Here is a 15,120-nt window from a genome sequence, read left to right as displayed (position 1 = left end):
GGAGTTCAGGGCAAAAAGTTTTCTGAACTCTGATTGAAACTTACTTTGAAATGAAGGAATATGGTCTTCAAAATAGGCCATTTCTCCACAGGCCCACTTGGGTCTAAGTTAATTTATAAAGAATGTAAGAAAGTAAATGGTTAAGCAACTTTGTTCTAAGTAGTACATGTTGCAGGATTCAGATAAACTTGGTCTGCCTTAAAAGAGACAGAGACTCTGCCAACCAAAATGACTGTTTTAAAAAAGTGGCAAGCATAAGAGTGAGGAAAAATAAATGTGAATTATCTGAACTGAAGTTTATTTCATTTTACTTTTCTATAAAAAAATAAATTTAGTGGGAAATAAGTTGATAAAATAACCTATCAAACTGTCCCCAAAAGATAAAGGACTTGTTTTCCAAAATAAACTAAAATAAAAGTCCAAGAACTAGACTAACATTTTGTACTGTGTATTTACAGCAAACATTTGTTAGTGTAGCAAACTCCAGTAAATTATAGTTTCCAATCTGGTTTTGCAGACTCTCTGAGGAAAAGAGAAGATACTTATGGTTTTATCGCCTCTACTGCAATAATGAAAATTGCTCCCTTCCTTTGGTCCTGGGTAGTGCCCCTGGATGGGATGAAACAACTGTTTCGGAAATGCATACCATTTTGAGAAGATGGAAATTTTCTCACCCTTTGGAGGCACTTGGACTTTTGACTTCCAGGTAAGAATTGCATGACAGGCATGACATTACTAATGAGAAAAATTTGAAGAGAAAAGCTGTAGGACTATATGATTAATTCAATAGCAATTCCGTTTGTTTCCAATTTCAGTAGCTATGAATATTAAATTTAGATAAATGTAAACTATGAATATAAATTTTAAACTAAACTATAATTGTGTCTTCTGTACTAATCTTGAAGTATAATTAATGGCCATAGTATCCTAAATGGAGAGTCTGCTTGCTGTTACAGAAATAACAACAAAAAAAATTGAATAGGGAAAAATAAAATTCTCTACTTGTCCCCCTCTCAAAAGAAAAGAGTTCTTAAAAATTAAAACAATATCTTTTACTACTGAAACATGCAAAGCCTGGCAAAATACTCTGCTTACAGTAGGTTTTCAGTTAATAAGCCAATGATGATGACAAGAATAAAAGGAAAAGCTATCCCTTAAATATTCTTCAGATCTTCCCTCAGAATAAAATGCATGGGGGTAGGGGATCTGGTGGGGTAATGACGTCATCTTCTAGTTAAGGAGAAGCATGAGGGAACAAGTGTGGTGTCTGGCTCTGGTTTGGGGAAGCAGCTCTTCCTTGGCTTCTGTTTCATATTCAAAGACAAGAAGAGATATTTTAAGTCTGTCTTGATGGCATCAGCTCACTGATGCCATGAAGAAAGTCTGCAATCTCTAGAGTCAGAGAAGAATTGTGACACCCAGTTCTATTCTAAATTCTCTCTCAAGATCCTGATGAAAGAGAAAGGAGGGAGAGAAAGTGACACAAAGGACTTTTCAAAGGATTAATTTAGGTTTATTTTAAAATGTGTGTCTTTTATAAAACTTCTAGCATGGGAAAGGGAGAGAAAGTGTTTTCTTTTTCTATTATTTGTAAGCGTTAATAGGTTCCGCTCAATCTTCCAAGCTCAAAATTTACAAATTATCGGGCTTCTCTGGTGGCGCAGTGGTTGAGAGTCCGCCTGCCGACGCAGGGGACACGGGTTCGTGCCCCGATCCGGGAGGATCCCACATGCCGCGGAGCGGCTAGGCCCGTGAGCCATGGCCACTGAGCCTGCGCGTCCGGAGCCTGTGCTCCGCAGCGGGAGACGCCACAACAGTGAGAGGCCCGCGTACCACAAAAAGAAAAAAAAAAAAAGTTACAAATTATCTTAAAATCCTACATGTTTTGTGCCTCTTACATTGAATATTTTTTTCAGTTTTCTGATGTCTTCCATTAATTACTGCATGCCCAGATGCCCACTCTTCCTTGATAGATGATAGATAGATAGATAGATAGATAGACAGACAGATAGATAGATATAGAATTTTTCTTTTAGTTGAGCTTGCAGTTTTTCCCCTTTTTATAAGGCTTCTTATAGGTGGATCCTTCCTTGATCTTGCCAGGTAAAATTGATCACATCTTCCTAGTACAGTGCTTTGTTTCTTTATTAATTACATTTTATTGCAATGTGTTTACATGCAACATGTGAAACATGTAATTTGCCCATATTGGACTGAGAGCTAGTTAAGGCAAAACAGTTCATCATAGTGTTTCTGTTTCTCAAGGGCTTAATAATACCTGGGACATAGTAATTACTCAATATTGACTCAGTCACTCTCAAAAATACATTATGATTATTTATACTACTTTATTTTAATATTTAAATTATATTATTTGAGGGAATCATCAATTATCTTTATTTCCTACATCTCCTTGTACAGGTGAATGAATTAATGAAATAATGCTATGATAAGAAAATCAATTAACAATTGATTGGTTTCACTGGAATTATTTACAGTTCATACTTGTGTTTTAAGAACTTTCTGGAAAAAAATAAGTTCTCATTTCCACCTTACTCCTAACATCTTTTTCTGATTTAGATAGATAAGAATAGCCAATATCTACAAAAATTTTTTGCTAAATTCCAGTTGTTTTTGGCTCAAGTAAGTCTTAGAATATTAGCACAATTATTATTTTGTCATTCCTGAACTGATTAGCTCATAGAAATTTGGCTCAAAATGTGAAGGTTAAAAAAAAAAAGTGAAGGTAACAATTCACAGAGTAAGAGAAGATTTAGCAAATCATATATCCAATAAGGGAATTGTATTCAGAATATATAAATACTCTTACAACTCAATAACAAAACAATAAATAACCCAATTTTTAAATGGTCAGAGGAGGACTTCCCTGGTGGTCCAGTAACTAAGACTCCCATTCCCAATGCAGGGAGCCCGGGTTCGATCCCTGGTCAGGGAACTAGATTCCACATGCCGCAACTAAGAGTTTGCATGCCATAACTAAAACATCCCGCATGCCGCAACAAAGATCCCGCACACGGCAACGAAGATCCCATGTGCTGCAACTAAGACCAGGCGCAGCCAAATAAATAAATATTTTTTTAAATAAATAAATAGTCAGAGGATCCAACATTTCTCCAAAGAATATATACAAATGCCCAGTAAGCACATGAAAAGATGCTCAACATCATTAACCACTAGGGAAATATAAATGAAAACCACAATGAGATACCACTTTACACTAACTAGGATAGCTATAATCAAAAAGACAATAAGCATTGGCAAGGATGTGAAGAAATTGCAAATCTCATATATTGCTCAAGGGAATGTAAAATGGGGCAGCCACTTTGGAAAACAATTTGTCAGTTTGTTAAATATTAAACATCAAGTTACCATATGACCCCACAGTTCCACTCCTAGTTAATACTCAAGATAAATAAAAAGCAGGTTCACTCAAAAACTCCTACATGAATGTTCAGACCAGCATTATTTATAATAGCCAAAAAGTAGAAACAACTCAAATGGCCATCAGCTAATGAATGGATAGATAAAATGTGGTCTATCCATGCAATGTAGCAGTATTCAATAATAAGAAAGAACGAATATTAACATATGTTACAACATGAATGAACCTTGAAAACATGCTAAGCAAAAGAAGCTAGTCACAAAAGACCACATATTGTATGATCCATATATGAGATGCCCAGAATAGGCAAATGGATAGAGACAGAAAGTAGATTAGAGATCACCTAGGGCTAGAGGAGAGGGAAAATAGGGAACGAGTGCCAATGGATATGAGGTTTCTTTTTGTGATATGGCTCCACAACTCTAGAAACATGCTAAAAATCATTACATTGTACACTCTGAGTGAATTGTATGGTATTTATATCTCTATAAAACTATTAAAAATATTTAAAGAGTAGTTGTAAAGGTAAAAACTATGACTATATCTCTAAAGCATAATTTTCTTATGGGACAACTTTCTAAAGTTTCTAAAGCATTAACTGGTGGTTTTTTTTGAGGGGGGGTAACTTATTATTGTTTTATTAAAATGTACCTTGGTCTATTTTAAAGACATTTAAATTTGTTAACTAATATTTTTTGTTAAGTTCATGTAATATTTCTTACAAAAATCTTTGTCAGAATGAAGCCTGTAATACTGATTAGTTTTCTTGCTTATAAAATAAGAGGATTCACTAGATGGACTTCAATATTCTGATTTCTGATAACTAAGCATAATTCTGTTTATAGGAGCCTTCTCTACTTAAAGAGATGCTGAACATCTATTTGATTCACTTAATGTTTTAAATATAAAGATCAGATTTTTACTTAGTGCTCCTTAATACGACCTCGTTTTATTATCTACAATAACCTTAAGGCAAATACTATTATTATTTCAATTTTACCATTGAGGAAACTGAGGCTTACTGGGGTTAAGTTGCCCAACTGATATTAGTAAGTTAAGGAGCTAGAGTTAAATCCAGAGATTTGGAGCTTGCAGTCTTAACACTATGACTTACAGCCTTCCTACATAAATACATACTATTTGTTTACATACTAAATATGTAAATAAAACTATCCTAAAGTAGTTTGATTATAGTAAATAGCAGTACTTACTGTCTTACGCTTGGATGTTTCTACTTCACTGTGTAATTGCTTTTTTTCTGAATAACCAGATTTTTAGAGGTTATAGGGACTGGTTTCAAAGTAGAGAGCTGTTTATTAAGCGTCATTCAGGGAACTTAGTAGAAACTGGATTTATTTACACATTGAACAGTTCCTTATCATGCATCAAAACAGGTCACTGAAAAGGTTGGAGTATTTCCATTGTACTTATCCTATGACTCCCACTCTCAGTTTAACTGAACTATTAAAAAACTTGAGGACAAACTGTTTCCAGAAATGAACCTTTCAACTTCTCTAAATTCAAAAGCTGACTTCTCTGAGAACAAACAGTTTATGCTTGTTAAGTGAGTTGTCAGGGTGAGTTCTTCAGAGGTCTGTATTTTTTCTCCTTTGAATAGTCTTATTTTTTCAATGGCTTAACCTCCTGAGAACTGGTGTGCTCCATTTCTAGCTTGGAAAATTTTTGCTATTGTTGATTACTTAATCCTGTTTGAAGGTTCACCACCTCCTTTTGGCTTATTTTTAGCCAGAGACATGTTGAGATTTGATTTAGCTCGTGTGGGCCATAGGGTGTTAATATTTCCATGACTGAGTGTTAGCAGTGTGTTCACCAGGTACTGATACTTCCATTAGAGAAGGCAGTACTGTCAGAATACCAGAGACCAAGGGCTAAGGTCTGTAGTTCTTGGCAGATGGTTGCTGTTTTCTTGAACCCTGGTGCACAGGTACAACTATTCAACTGCTAATAATAAGCAGAAATTACCCAAGGAATTAGAAGGCAGTTCAAGGGAGGTATTCATTTAAAAATAGTAACTCTAAATTGGCATCAGAGGATTACATCAGAAGCTTAAATAAAAATTTGACAAGGTACCAGAACTTGCCATCCTACATGATGTGAAATTATTGTTTTGCAGGAAAAAGAGCAATACTTAATAGGCAGTGCCTTAGCTTTCAAAATCAGTTTCCTTGGAAAAATGTTCCACAAAAATGTTTGCACCAAACCACTATATTCTTTATTGTAGAGATTAATTAATGTATGATAAAGCCATTCTTAACTAGCATTGTAAGCAGGCAGAGTAGAATATGGAAAAGGTAGACAGTTATAACTTCCACATCTGACCAAGTAATCAAGTGATGGATGATGGTGTATCCTTTCTGTTTATTTATTGAGCACAAATATGTGTACATGGAAATTGGCATGCAATGAATCAAAGAAGCCGAATAGGTCATAATGACTGTCTCTAAACAGTTTAGAGGGAAAGATTCAAACTGAAGATCACACAATATACTCTATACTATAATCAAAGTATTAAGTGCTGTATGCCCCCAAGGAAGAGAGAGGCAAATTCTCTCAAGGAAAGTAAGAAAAGTTTCACAAAGCAATTAAATTCTGACTTGAAACATTCATAGGAATTTCCTGAATGGAGAAAAGAGAAAATGGCATTCCAAGAAGAAAGACTAGCATGGTCACAGTTATGGAGGTTCAGAGAATAGTAATTTAATATAATATTAGAAGGGAATTGTACTGGGAGACAAGGTTGAAAAGAGTGGTTCAGTTTAGGTCGTTTGGGGCCTCATGAGTCAGGTAATTACTAGGAACTAACTTTACAGCAGCCCATGGAATTTTAAGAATGGGAGTCATGCAATCAGATTTATTTTATACAGGGATAATTCTGTGAATTATCGTGAAGGGTGGACTGAAAAAAAGAATAGAGTAAGAGTAAGGATATTAGATAGATGCAAGTATTGAAATAGTCTACTTGAAAAATAGTCTGGGCCTGATCAAGGCATCAGTAGAAATTTACAGAACAGATCTGAGAAACATTTCAGAGGAAAGTGAAAAAGAGAGAGGAAATAAGGAAGAGTTGGAGCTTTCTGATTTGGGTAAATGATAAATAATTACATCATTAACCAAGACAAGAATTATAGAAGAAAGAGCAGATTTGGGTAGTGAAGTTGGATGCCATACTTCAAGGCCTTGAAGAGGAAATGGAGAAAAATAAATTGTGCCTCTTGGAATAGGATTGCTAGTAAAGGCAAGAAGATCACTAAAGTTGGAGGAGGTAAGAAAATGATTTTGATGTTTGGGGTTCATATGTTTGTTGAAATAAAAGAGCTTCAAGCATGTTTAAAAACTGAGATGAAAGATGCATGAAGGGAAGATCAGAAAACAGGGATGGGTGAACTGACAAAATGAGATGGTACCAACAGCCAACAACCTGGACCAAAAATGCAAATGGGAATTTTATCAAGGAGAGGAAGAGAGTAACTTGTTCCTCTCAGTTGGGAGGGAAGGAAAAATATGAATATGATTTTAGATAACTATGGTTATGAAGAGAAAAACGTGAAAGTTTCAGTATTCTCCGTGAAGGGAGAGTCAAGGTGATATACTAAAAATGAAAAACATAGACGTGCATAAACCCAAAGATATGTATCTTGCCTTTGTGTACTTTTGAAGAGTTTCTGGAGTTGCTTCCATATTTCATGGTTGGTAATATAAGCTTTGAAATCAAACATATCTGTCTCTGCCACTTATTACTTGAATGACCTTGGACAAGTTTTGGGAGTAATAAGCATCATGTACCTTGCAGGATAGAGTACTTATGAGAGTTTTCAGTACATGCTGCCAATCATTCTTATTGTCATTATCCTCTTCATCATAACTATGCTTTTTTTTTTTTTTTTTTTGCGATACGCAGGCCTCTCACTTTCGTGGCCTCTCCCATTGCGGAGCACAGGCTCCGGACGTGCAGGCTCAGCGGCCATGGCTCATGGGCCCAGCTGCTCCGCAGCACGTGAGATCTTCCCAGACCGGGGCACGAACCCATGTCCCCTGCATAGGCAGGTGGACTCTCAACCACTGCGCCACCAGGGAAGCCCCATAACTATACTTTTAAGAGAGTTCAGAGTTTTCAGATTTTTTTCAGTGCCACATTGTAAATATCAATAAATTCATGGGAACAATTTCATTTATAGTAAGCTTCAGTAAGCTTAAATTCACTTGTCAAAATGTATATGTTAAAAGTTAGCAACTTAATAAATATTTGACAATGGAATAATGACTTATAGCTTACTTATTAAGCTCTTTTACAGTATGTTATGTGATTCGGCCTATAAAACAATCTCTTTAATATTGTTACCAACATCTACAAATTCCATTTTACTGATCCCCATTTTACAGATGAAGAAATTGAAACCCAATTTGTCTATTCATTCACTCAATAGGTACTTATTGATGGCCTACTTATGCTTGGCCCTGAAGCAAGCATATTAAGCAAAAAGATACATAATCTTGCCTTTATGGAGTTGTAGTCTACTGGAGGTGGGGAGATATAGGCCACTACCAAATTATAAATGTAAAATAACAGGTGTTATAGCAGCTCTGAGTGAAAAGCACATGGTTCCATGATAACATAAAGGACCCAAATCTTTTCTCCAGAGTGGGAAAATTCTTCCCTGAGGAAGTTATGTTTGATTTCAGATCAAAGATGAGTGGGAATGAATTGGTGAAAAAGGAGAGTAAGAGAAGAGCTTCCTGGGAAGAGGGAATCTATGAAATGCAGAAACTGTGTTTAAGAAACGGGAAGAGAGCCAGTGTGCCTGGAATCCAGGGAAGGAGTGTGTGATATAAGATGAACAGATATGTTCAGATGGAACTAGAAGATCATGTTAAGGTCTTCTAAACAGGACCATGTTAAGCAACTTGGTCTTTATTCTGATAGCAACAGGAAGGCCATAAATGATTTTCAGTGAGAGAATATTTTGAATTGATCTTCATCTTTCAAAGATTCCTCTGGTTTCTGAGTGAAGCATGGATTTGGTGAGGGAAGCAAAAGTAGATGAGAGAAGATGAGATAGGGAGCTATAGAAGTAGTTCAGGTGTCAGAGAATGGCAAGTCAGCCTTAGAAGGTGGTGGTGGTGACATAATAAAATGAAGAGAATCAGAACATTTAGAAGTAAAAATGACAGGATTGAATTGGGAGGAGTAGTGAAAAAGAGGGGTATCAAGGATTACTTTTTAGGTTTCTGTCTTATGTAAGTAGGAGGATAATAGAAGCATTCCCTAAGATGGGGCACACTGGGTGACAAACAGATTATAGAAGAACAAGAACACTGCAGTTCAGGGTTTGTATGTTGGCTTTGAGGTGTGCTTGAGATGACTGGTTGTGGTTCAACAAAGATATCTAAGCTAGAGGCCCTGATCTGGAAATCATCCAGAGAAGAATGTGAATTAAGTCAAGGGTGCAGATAAATTTGTTTAGAGAGAGAAGGCATAAGATAAGAAGAACCTTTATATTTAGATTCAAAATCCCTATGTTTTTTCTTAACATCATGCTGCTTTTGCATGTAACGTCTAATGCATCCAAACACAAAATCTCTCCATTGTGCTTTCAATACACCACTTGCTTAAAATAGGACCTTTCTAAGCTTGTCTATAAGTAAAATCAAAATGCATTCATAAAGAGGAACAAAAGCAATAACTACTCTTTAACTTTAAATAAGAATTTTAATTAATACCATGACTATATAGTTAATTCTCAATATCCATGCATAATTCCATAGACTATCCATCAGGAAATGTCTGTACAGTTCCTATGTCCCTTCGGGCCTATGATTCATTCTTATTCCTTTTGGTTCATGACTAGACCAATGCCCCGATCCAAACAGACAAATTACACTGCTCACTATTATATGTCTCTTTGATCCATTTAGAATGAAATAAAATTAAAAATACACCCAAATTAGTCTTGTGTGTATCATGTAAGCATATATGATAATATCTAGTCAAAAGATTAGAAGGCCTTGCTAGAAAAACTGGCCTAGTATTCTGGATATTTGGAGTCTAGTTGCAGTGTCACCATGAATGACCTTAGGAAAACAGCTCAAACTCTCTGAGTTTCAGTTTCTTCATCTGTACAATCAGGAGGTTGAACCAGGTCTCCAAGTTTCCTTAAATTCTAATATTTTGTAATCATGTGAAAATTTTTGAAGGAACATGAGTTATTCAGTAGATAGAAGTTGACGATCATCTTAAAGAAGCCTTATTCACCATTTTTCCCAGAAAAAAATTTCTTCTGTCACGTCTGATTGTTTTTTGAAAATAGCAAAGATATTCATATTGACATTTTTCTTCCAAGTTGATGCTGAGTGTGTCATCAGACTCAAAACCTGTTGGAAAAACTGTTCTGTACTTCTGATAGTTTTCTAATTCTAACCTGACATTGGGGCTTTTAACTGTGAATAGCCTCATGGCATTATGCCTGAATTCTTAGTGTGTTTTCAGAAGTCTGACATTTCTGTTACACTTAAATTTGACCTCAGATTTCTTTGCTTTTCAGTTTACTCCAAGCTGCTTTTTTTAAAGGTCACTTGTTACATTGCATTTGGCTTTCACCCATCACTTCAAAAGTTCTTTGAGTAAGGTATTGACCCTATATCGTTTTTCAAACTAGAAAAAGAAGAACAAAAGAGAAAAAGAAAGAAAATAAGAAAAAAGTAGAAATGACAAAATAACAAGTCAAATGGAAAAAATTGAAAGATGTATTTTTCTGTTGAAATTTCACCTCACAATTCCACTGGTCCTGTTGAAGCTTGTCTGAATCCTTTGTGATATTCCTATAGGCCTCTGAGATGAGAGAAATTATAAATGTTTGAGGGAAAAGAGGGGGAATGACAATTCCCAAGTCAGATGACTGCAAAGGCAATTATTCATTCAGGGAAGACATAGGTTGATGTGTTGCTGTCTTAGAAACAGGGCACAAGTGCCGATTCCTTGACTTATGGCCCCACTACAATAACACATGCCAAAACTAGGTTGTATATCCAAAGTTTTCAGAGTGATGTCTATAGTCCTAAGGATGTTTACAGCGATGTCACAGATCGAAACTATTTCCATAATAATTCTAAGATGTCATTTCTCTTTGTCACGATCATTCACTCATGAGTGTAGGGTGGGATTTTCCATAGACTACATGACATGCGATATTGCAACAAAGTTAACACTGAAGCAGATAGAGAATTCAGCTGTCTTCCATTAAGCCAGACATTAGAGACAAAAATGTTAAACAGGATCATTCTTCTCACTAAATTTTTTCTTTATGAAAATATAGACACATTTCATAGATACATAGTGTTCATGTTAGCCAGTAATGGGTTTATTAATGTCATATAAAATGAATTGGTAAATACTTCTTAAATGTCCTGGTTTTATTTCTAATTGGTTATTGTTGATAGACATAACTCACATAAACAAAAACTCTTTGGAATCTTCCATAATTTTTAAGAGTGTAAAAGGGTCCGGATACCAAAAAATAAATTGTAGAATTTTTATTGTACAGCAGATTCTAACCACTGGTCAGTTTCTGCTTCTACCTTGAGCCAAAAAATTACCTAAATACTTGGTACTCTTCCTTTCCTGCCCATGTAAAATTCAATTCCAACTTATTTCTCTGCTTGACTTTAAACTTTGTGTTTACCCTACATTGTTGGCAAAATACAGAGTTGATATTTCACTGAAGTTTCTTTGAAAAATGTTTATCTTGAAGTTGTTTTAATTTTACTTAATTTTTCACATTTTGAGGGGTTTTGCCACGTCTTAGATTCTTTCTGTCAACTTTTACGGTCAGTCTTCAAGGATTATTTTTTCTTTGTGTCCAAATGTCCTCATTGGACAGTAAGCTATTTTTAGGTAATTCCTTAACAATTACCATACACAGTTATATTTACCTTAGATATGGTATCTTGTCCTTTTAGAAATCCCAGGGATGCAATTGTTAGCTCAATTCGGAAGTAACTAAACCCTGAATATATAGAATCACTGCTCACGAAACTCATGTAAAACTGAATAGTAAGCCAGTCTTGATGTTTTTGCTTTTGACCACAATTGTTTTTTTGCTCCTCTATTCAGAGATGCTTGGGAAACTAAATTAGATAGCGTAAAGTTACTTAAATGGACATTTAAAAAATTATGAATAACCTTAAATAAGTGATTATTTCACTGGACTTTTCTTATGCCTAATTTTTTAAAATTTCATAATAAATGAAAATTTGTTTCACCTTACATAATCTCCTCCCCAACAAGTAATGGAATTTTACTGATCTTGTATCCTTTTAATACCTCAAAACAGATAGATCTCCATTTATTACATTTTAAATTATTTTCTTATTGATTATAAGGAAGTTTCTTATAAATATAAACAAGGACCTAATTGACATAAGCCTGATGAATCTTCTAACGGGACTTTCGTTTATTCCCCAGACTCAAGGTGTTATGTCCATGCCTACAGTAATTAGTAATCCCAAGGTTAGCAGGGTCACTAGAGAGTGACTCTGGTTTATTATTGGTAAAAATTATACTTATTTTTCAAGCAAATCAGGTCATTGGAAAGTACAACAACCTAGCTTGTTGAAAATTCAAAATAGGTTGTGTTCTTCTGATACATGTGACATTTCAGTTTGTAAATATCACACCACAGTCAGAGAACTAATGTGGGTAGCCCTCACCTCATTGAGGAGCGAGTTACTGAGCATGAAATGCCAACAACTATATCCCCAAAGATTAAATAGTTTCAGACAACATCACAGGAAAGAAATGCCAGGATTTGTGGAACATGTTTGTCCATTGATCTGTGGCTAAGTTCATGGCCCTGAAAAGGTATTAAGCATAAATTCTCCAGAGGCACAGATCTCTATTTGGGCCTATCATGTTATTCTCAATCAACTACAAGATATGAGGCTTGTTCTTTTACTCAACAATGTGCACTCTTAAAAGGACATATGATTTGGATCTTTTTTCTAGTGGTAATATATTTGCAATTATTAATATATTTTCATAGTTAATTGAATGAGACTTGCTTTAAAAATTATTACTTTTTTAGTAACCAATAGCACTTTCATATAGAAAACTTGAAAACCTAAGCATAAAAAAGAAAACTAAAGTCATCCATGACATTTCCATCCAGAAATTTGGTATTCATATTTTGATCCTTCCTTTTCCATCTTTCTTGTTAAGCATATGGAAAAATGCACGCATTTTTCTAAATGGTATTATACTGCACAAATTGCACAATTTTTTCAAAATATTCTCATATTATTAAATCTTATTTTAATATTTTAATGACAGCATGTATTTTATCATATGGTCATAGCACATTTAACTTAACTGCTTATTTTTAGATATTTATATTATTTCCAATTTTGTTTGCATACATATATCCTCACACACACCTTTGATTATTTTCTTAGGAAAAATTCCCAAAGTAGAATTGCTAGATCCAGGAGTAAGCACACATTTTAAAGATTCTTTTTAAATACATGTTCCCGTATATTGCCAGCAATATATGAAAGAGCCCATTTCCCAGGAACTTCACCAACACTGCCAGCGTCTCTTTTAATGTGGCCAACTCTTCCTAAAATAGTCAAATTCAAGTTATATTTGGATACGTTTTAATGTCGTTCGGTCTTAGCCACATCTCAATATGTCTTGTGGTTCATTTCTTGGCAATTTCTCTTCCAATTTCTTCCTGAACTTCAAGCAACAGTAATGAATAAAAAGAGACATTCCTTTCTATGAAGGTGCAAAAACATTCTTCCCAGTATTTGCACATGTTAATACAATATATAATTTTCCTTTTGGACTATACTATACAAATATTACTAGATTTTTGTTCTCCTATTCCTGAGGAGCCTGAAAAAAAAGAAAATAAACCCTTCTTTTCCATTACCTTCAGGTTTGTTTTTCTCTTACTGTTTGAGAGGAAAAAAAAATCTGGAATTTGTATGAGTGGTGTTTGTGGAATTAAGCCTATTGCTACCAATGTAAATTATCTCAGAGCCCAAGAAATAACATGGGCTCCATAGTATGATTTTCTTCATTATTATCTTCATGGCCAATGCATTTTTATTAATCACTCAACATGTATGGAGCATGGTGCTAAATTCTAGAAATAAAAAAAAGGAGATAGAACAATCTTTATCTTCAGTTTATATATTCACTAGCTGAGGAATGAAGATACATATATATAAAATGATAAATCCTAATACACAGTAGCATATCCTAATTGCCCAGTGGATTTAACCACTCAAGGCCCTTGGAGTTCAGAGAAGTGATTGCTAAAGATTGGCATAGTGGCCTTCAAGGGGATTTGATCCACATTTTGAAGGAGGACTAAGACTTTAAGAAGAGAAGGGAGGGTGTTCCAAGCAGAGGTTACAGTACTCACAAAGGTGAGAATGAGCGTAGCATTTTCAAAATAAAAATAACATACAATGAGCCAGAGCAGTTTATTCAGTATTACAGTAGTAGAAAGATCTGGAGTGTTCAGCCAGCCTTGAATATCTAAATGAATAGTATGGGCCTGAGAGATCCTTTGAAAACAGAAAACCATTTAATGGTTTATGAGAAATGAACTTACAAAATAATACAGGAAATTTTATAAGGTATTGCTATGAAAAATGCTAATACCAGCATGAGATAATTATGGACTAGCATAGACAGTTGCAGAAGAAATTGAAACAAGTGTAGATGCTAGAGCCATTGGGATAGAAAAATCAACAGAACTTGGCAACTGATGAGATATAAAGAAAAGAGACTACTAGGAATTCCACAAATATATTCAGTTATGCTTGGACTAGGGATATAAATGATTGAGCCTATCCTCAACCATGTGTATAGAATCCCATAGAGAAGGGTGTGATGAACTTAACAGGGGGCTAGAAAGTGGCTGGGACAGCTTCACTGGTAAATTGATGCTTGAGCTTTGACTTCAAGGATGAATAGAATTTCACCAGATGGAAAGGGGGAAAAATTAAATGAAGAGGGCAAAGAGGGAGAAAATATAACCATTAAAATTTAAGACCTACATGACTGGAGAAAGATGATAACACAGACTGCAAGACAGAAGTCTGATAGTAGAGATGTTTTAGGTGGAATGATAATTAATTCAGTTTAGACATTTCTCAAATATGTGGAGAGTGTCCACCTATCTAGAGGCAATGCAGACACATATATGAATGAAACAGGCAGAATTTTTCTGCTTTCAGAGTGTTTACCTTCTAGTGTTTGGAAATAAATACATAATTACCAGTATAATGTTCACCAAAGGTTTTTGTTTTGTTGTGATGTTTGTTTTCTATTTTTCCTTCTTGTCATTCACACCAATAAGATAAAATAGGCACACAGGAAAGCATGGATGACTAGTATCAGACCTAAGTCATCACTTAGGCAACAAAATATACCAACTAACTATTCCCTCTAAGACTTCAAACTGTCCTCCAACTGACCTTGACATCTACAAGCCACAGACAAATGGTTTAATAATTGAGAATAATAAGTTAGTCAATCACATTTCATTAGGGGAAAATAAAGTCTTAGTGTGCTAAAACAAGCTGACCTTCTTCCAGCTTTGCATTTTTATTACACCATTTCTACTCTCCATCTGTGCTTAATGCTATGCTAAGATCTTCTGACCTTAGCGGTACTTCTTGAGATGTGCCTG

General features: G+C 34.9%; 1 protein-coding gene across 7 annotated transcripts in view; it reads left to right on the top strand.

Annotated features, from left to right (window-relative positions):
- Positions 1-15,120, top strand: part of PIK3C2G (phosphatidylinositol-4-phosphate 3-kinase catalytic subunit type 2 gamma) — a 360,629-nt gene that overhangs the window by 125,954 nt on the left and 219,555 nt on the right. For 5 of the 7 annotated variants that reach the window (XM_060166784.1, XM_060166785.1, XM_060166781.1 and 2 more), the window contains one exon: positions 518-706. The exons of 1 other annotated variant lie outside the window; for it this stretch is intronic. In XM_060166784.1, the coding sequence (XP_060022767.1) occupies positions 518-706 (189 nt within the window). The remainder of the gene's footprint in view (positions 1-517; positions 707-15,120) is intronic. One more of the 7 variants, XM_060166782.1, reaches the window with a different exon arrangement.

Source organism: Lagenorhynchus albirostris, chromosome 11 (assembly GCF_949774975.1).
Source record: "Lagenorhynchus albirostris chromosome 11, mLagAlb1.1, whole genome shotgun sequence".
Lineage (NCBI taxonomy): Eukaryota > Metazoa > Chordata > Mammalia > Artiodactyla > Delphinidae > Lagenorhynchus > Lagenorhynchus albirostris.
The sequence above is the reverse complement of the archived record's forward strand: the minus strand, read 5'-3'. Positions and strand labels throughout refer to the sequence as shown.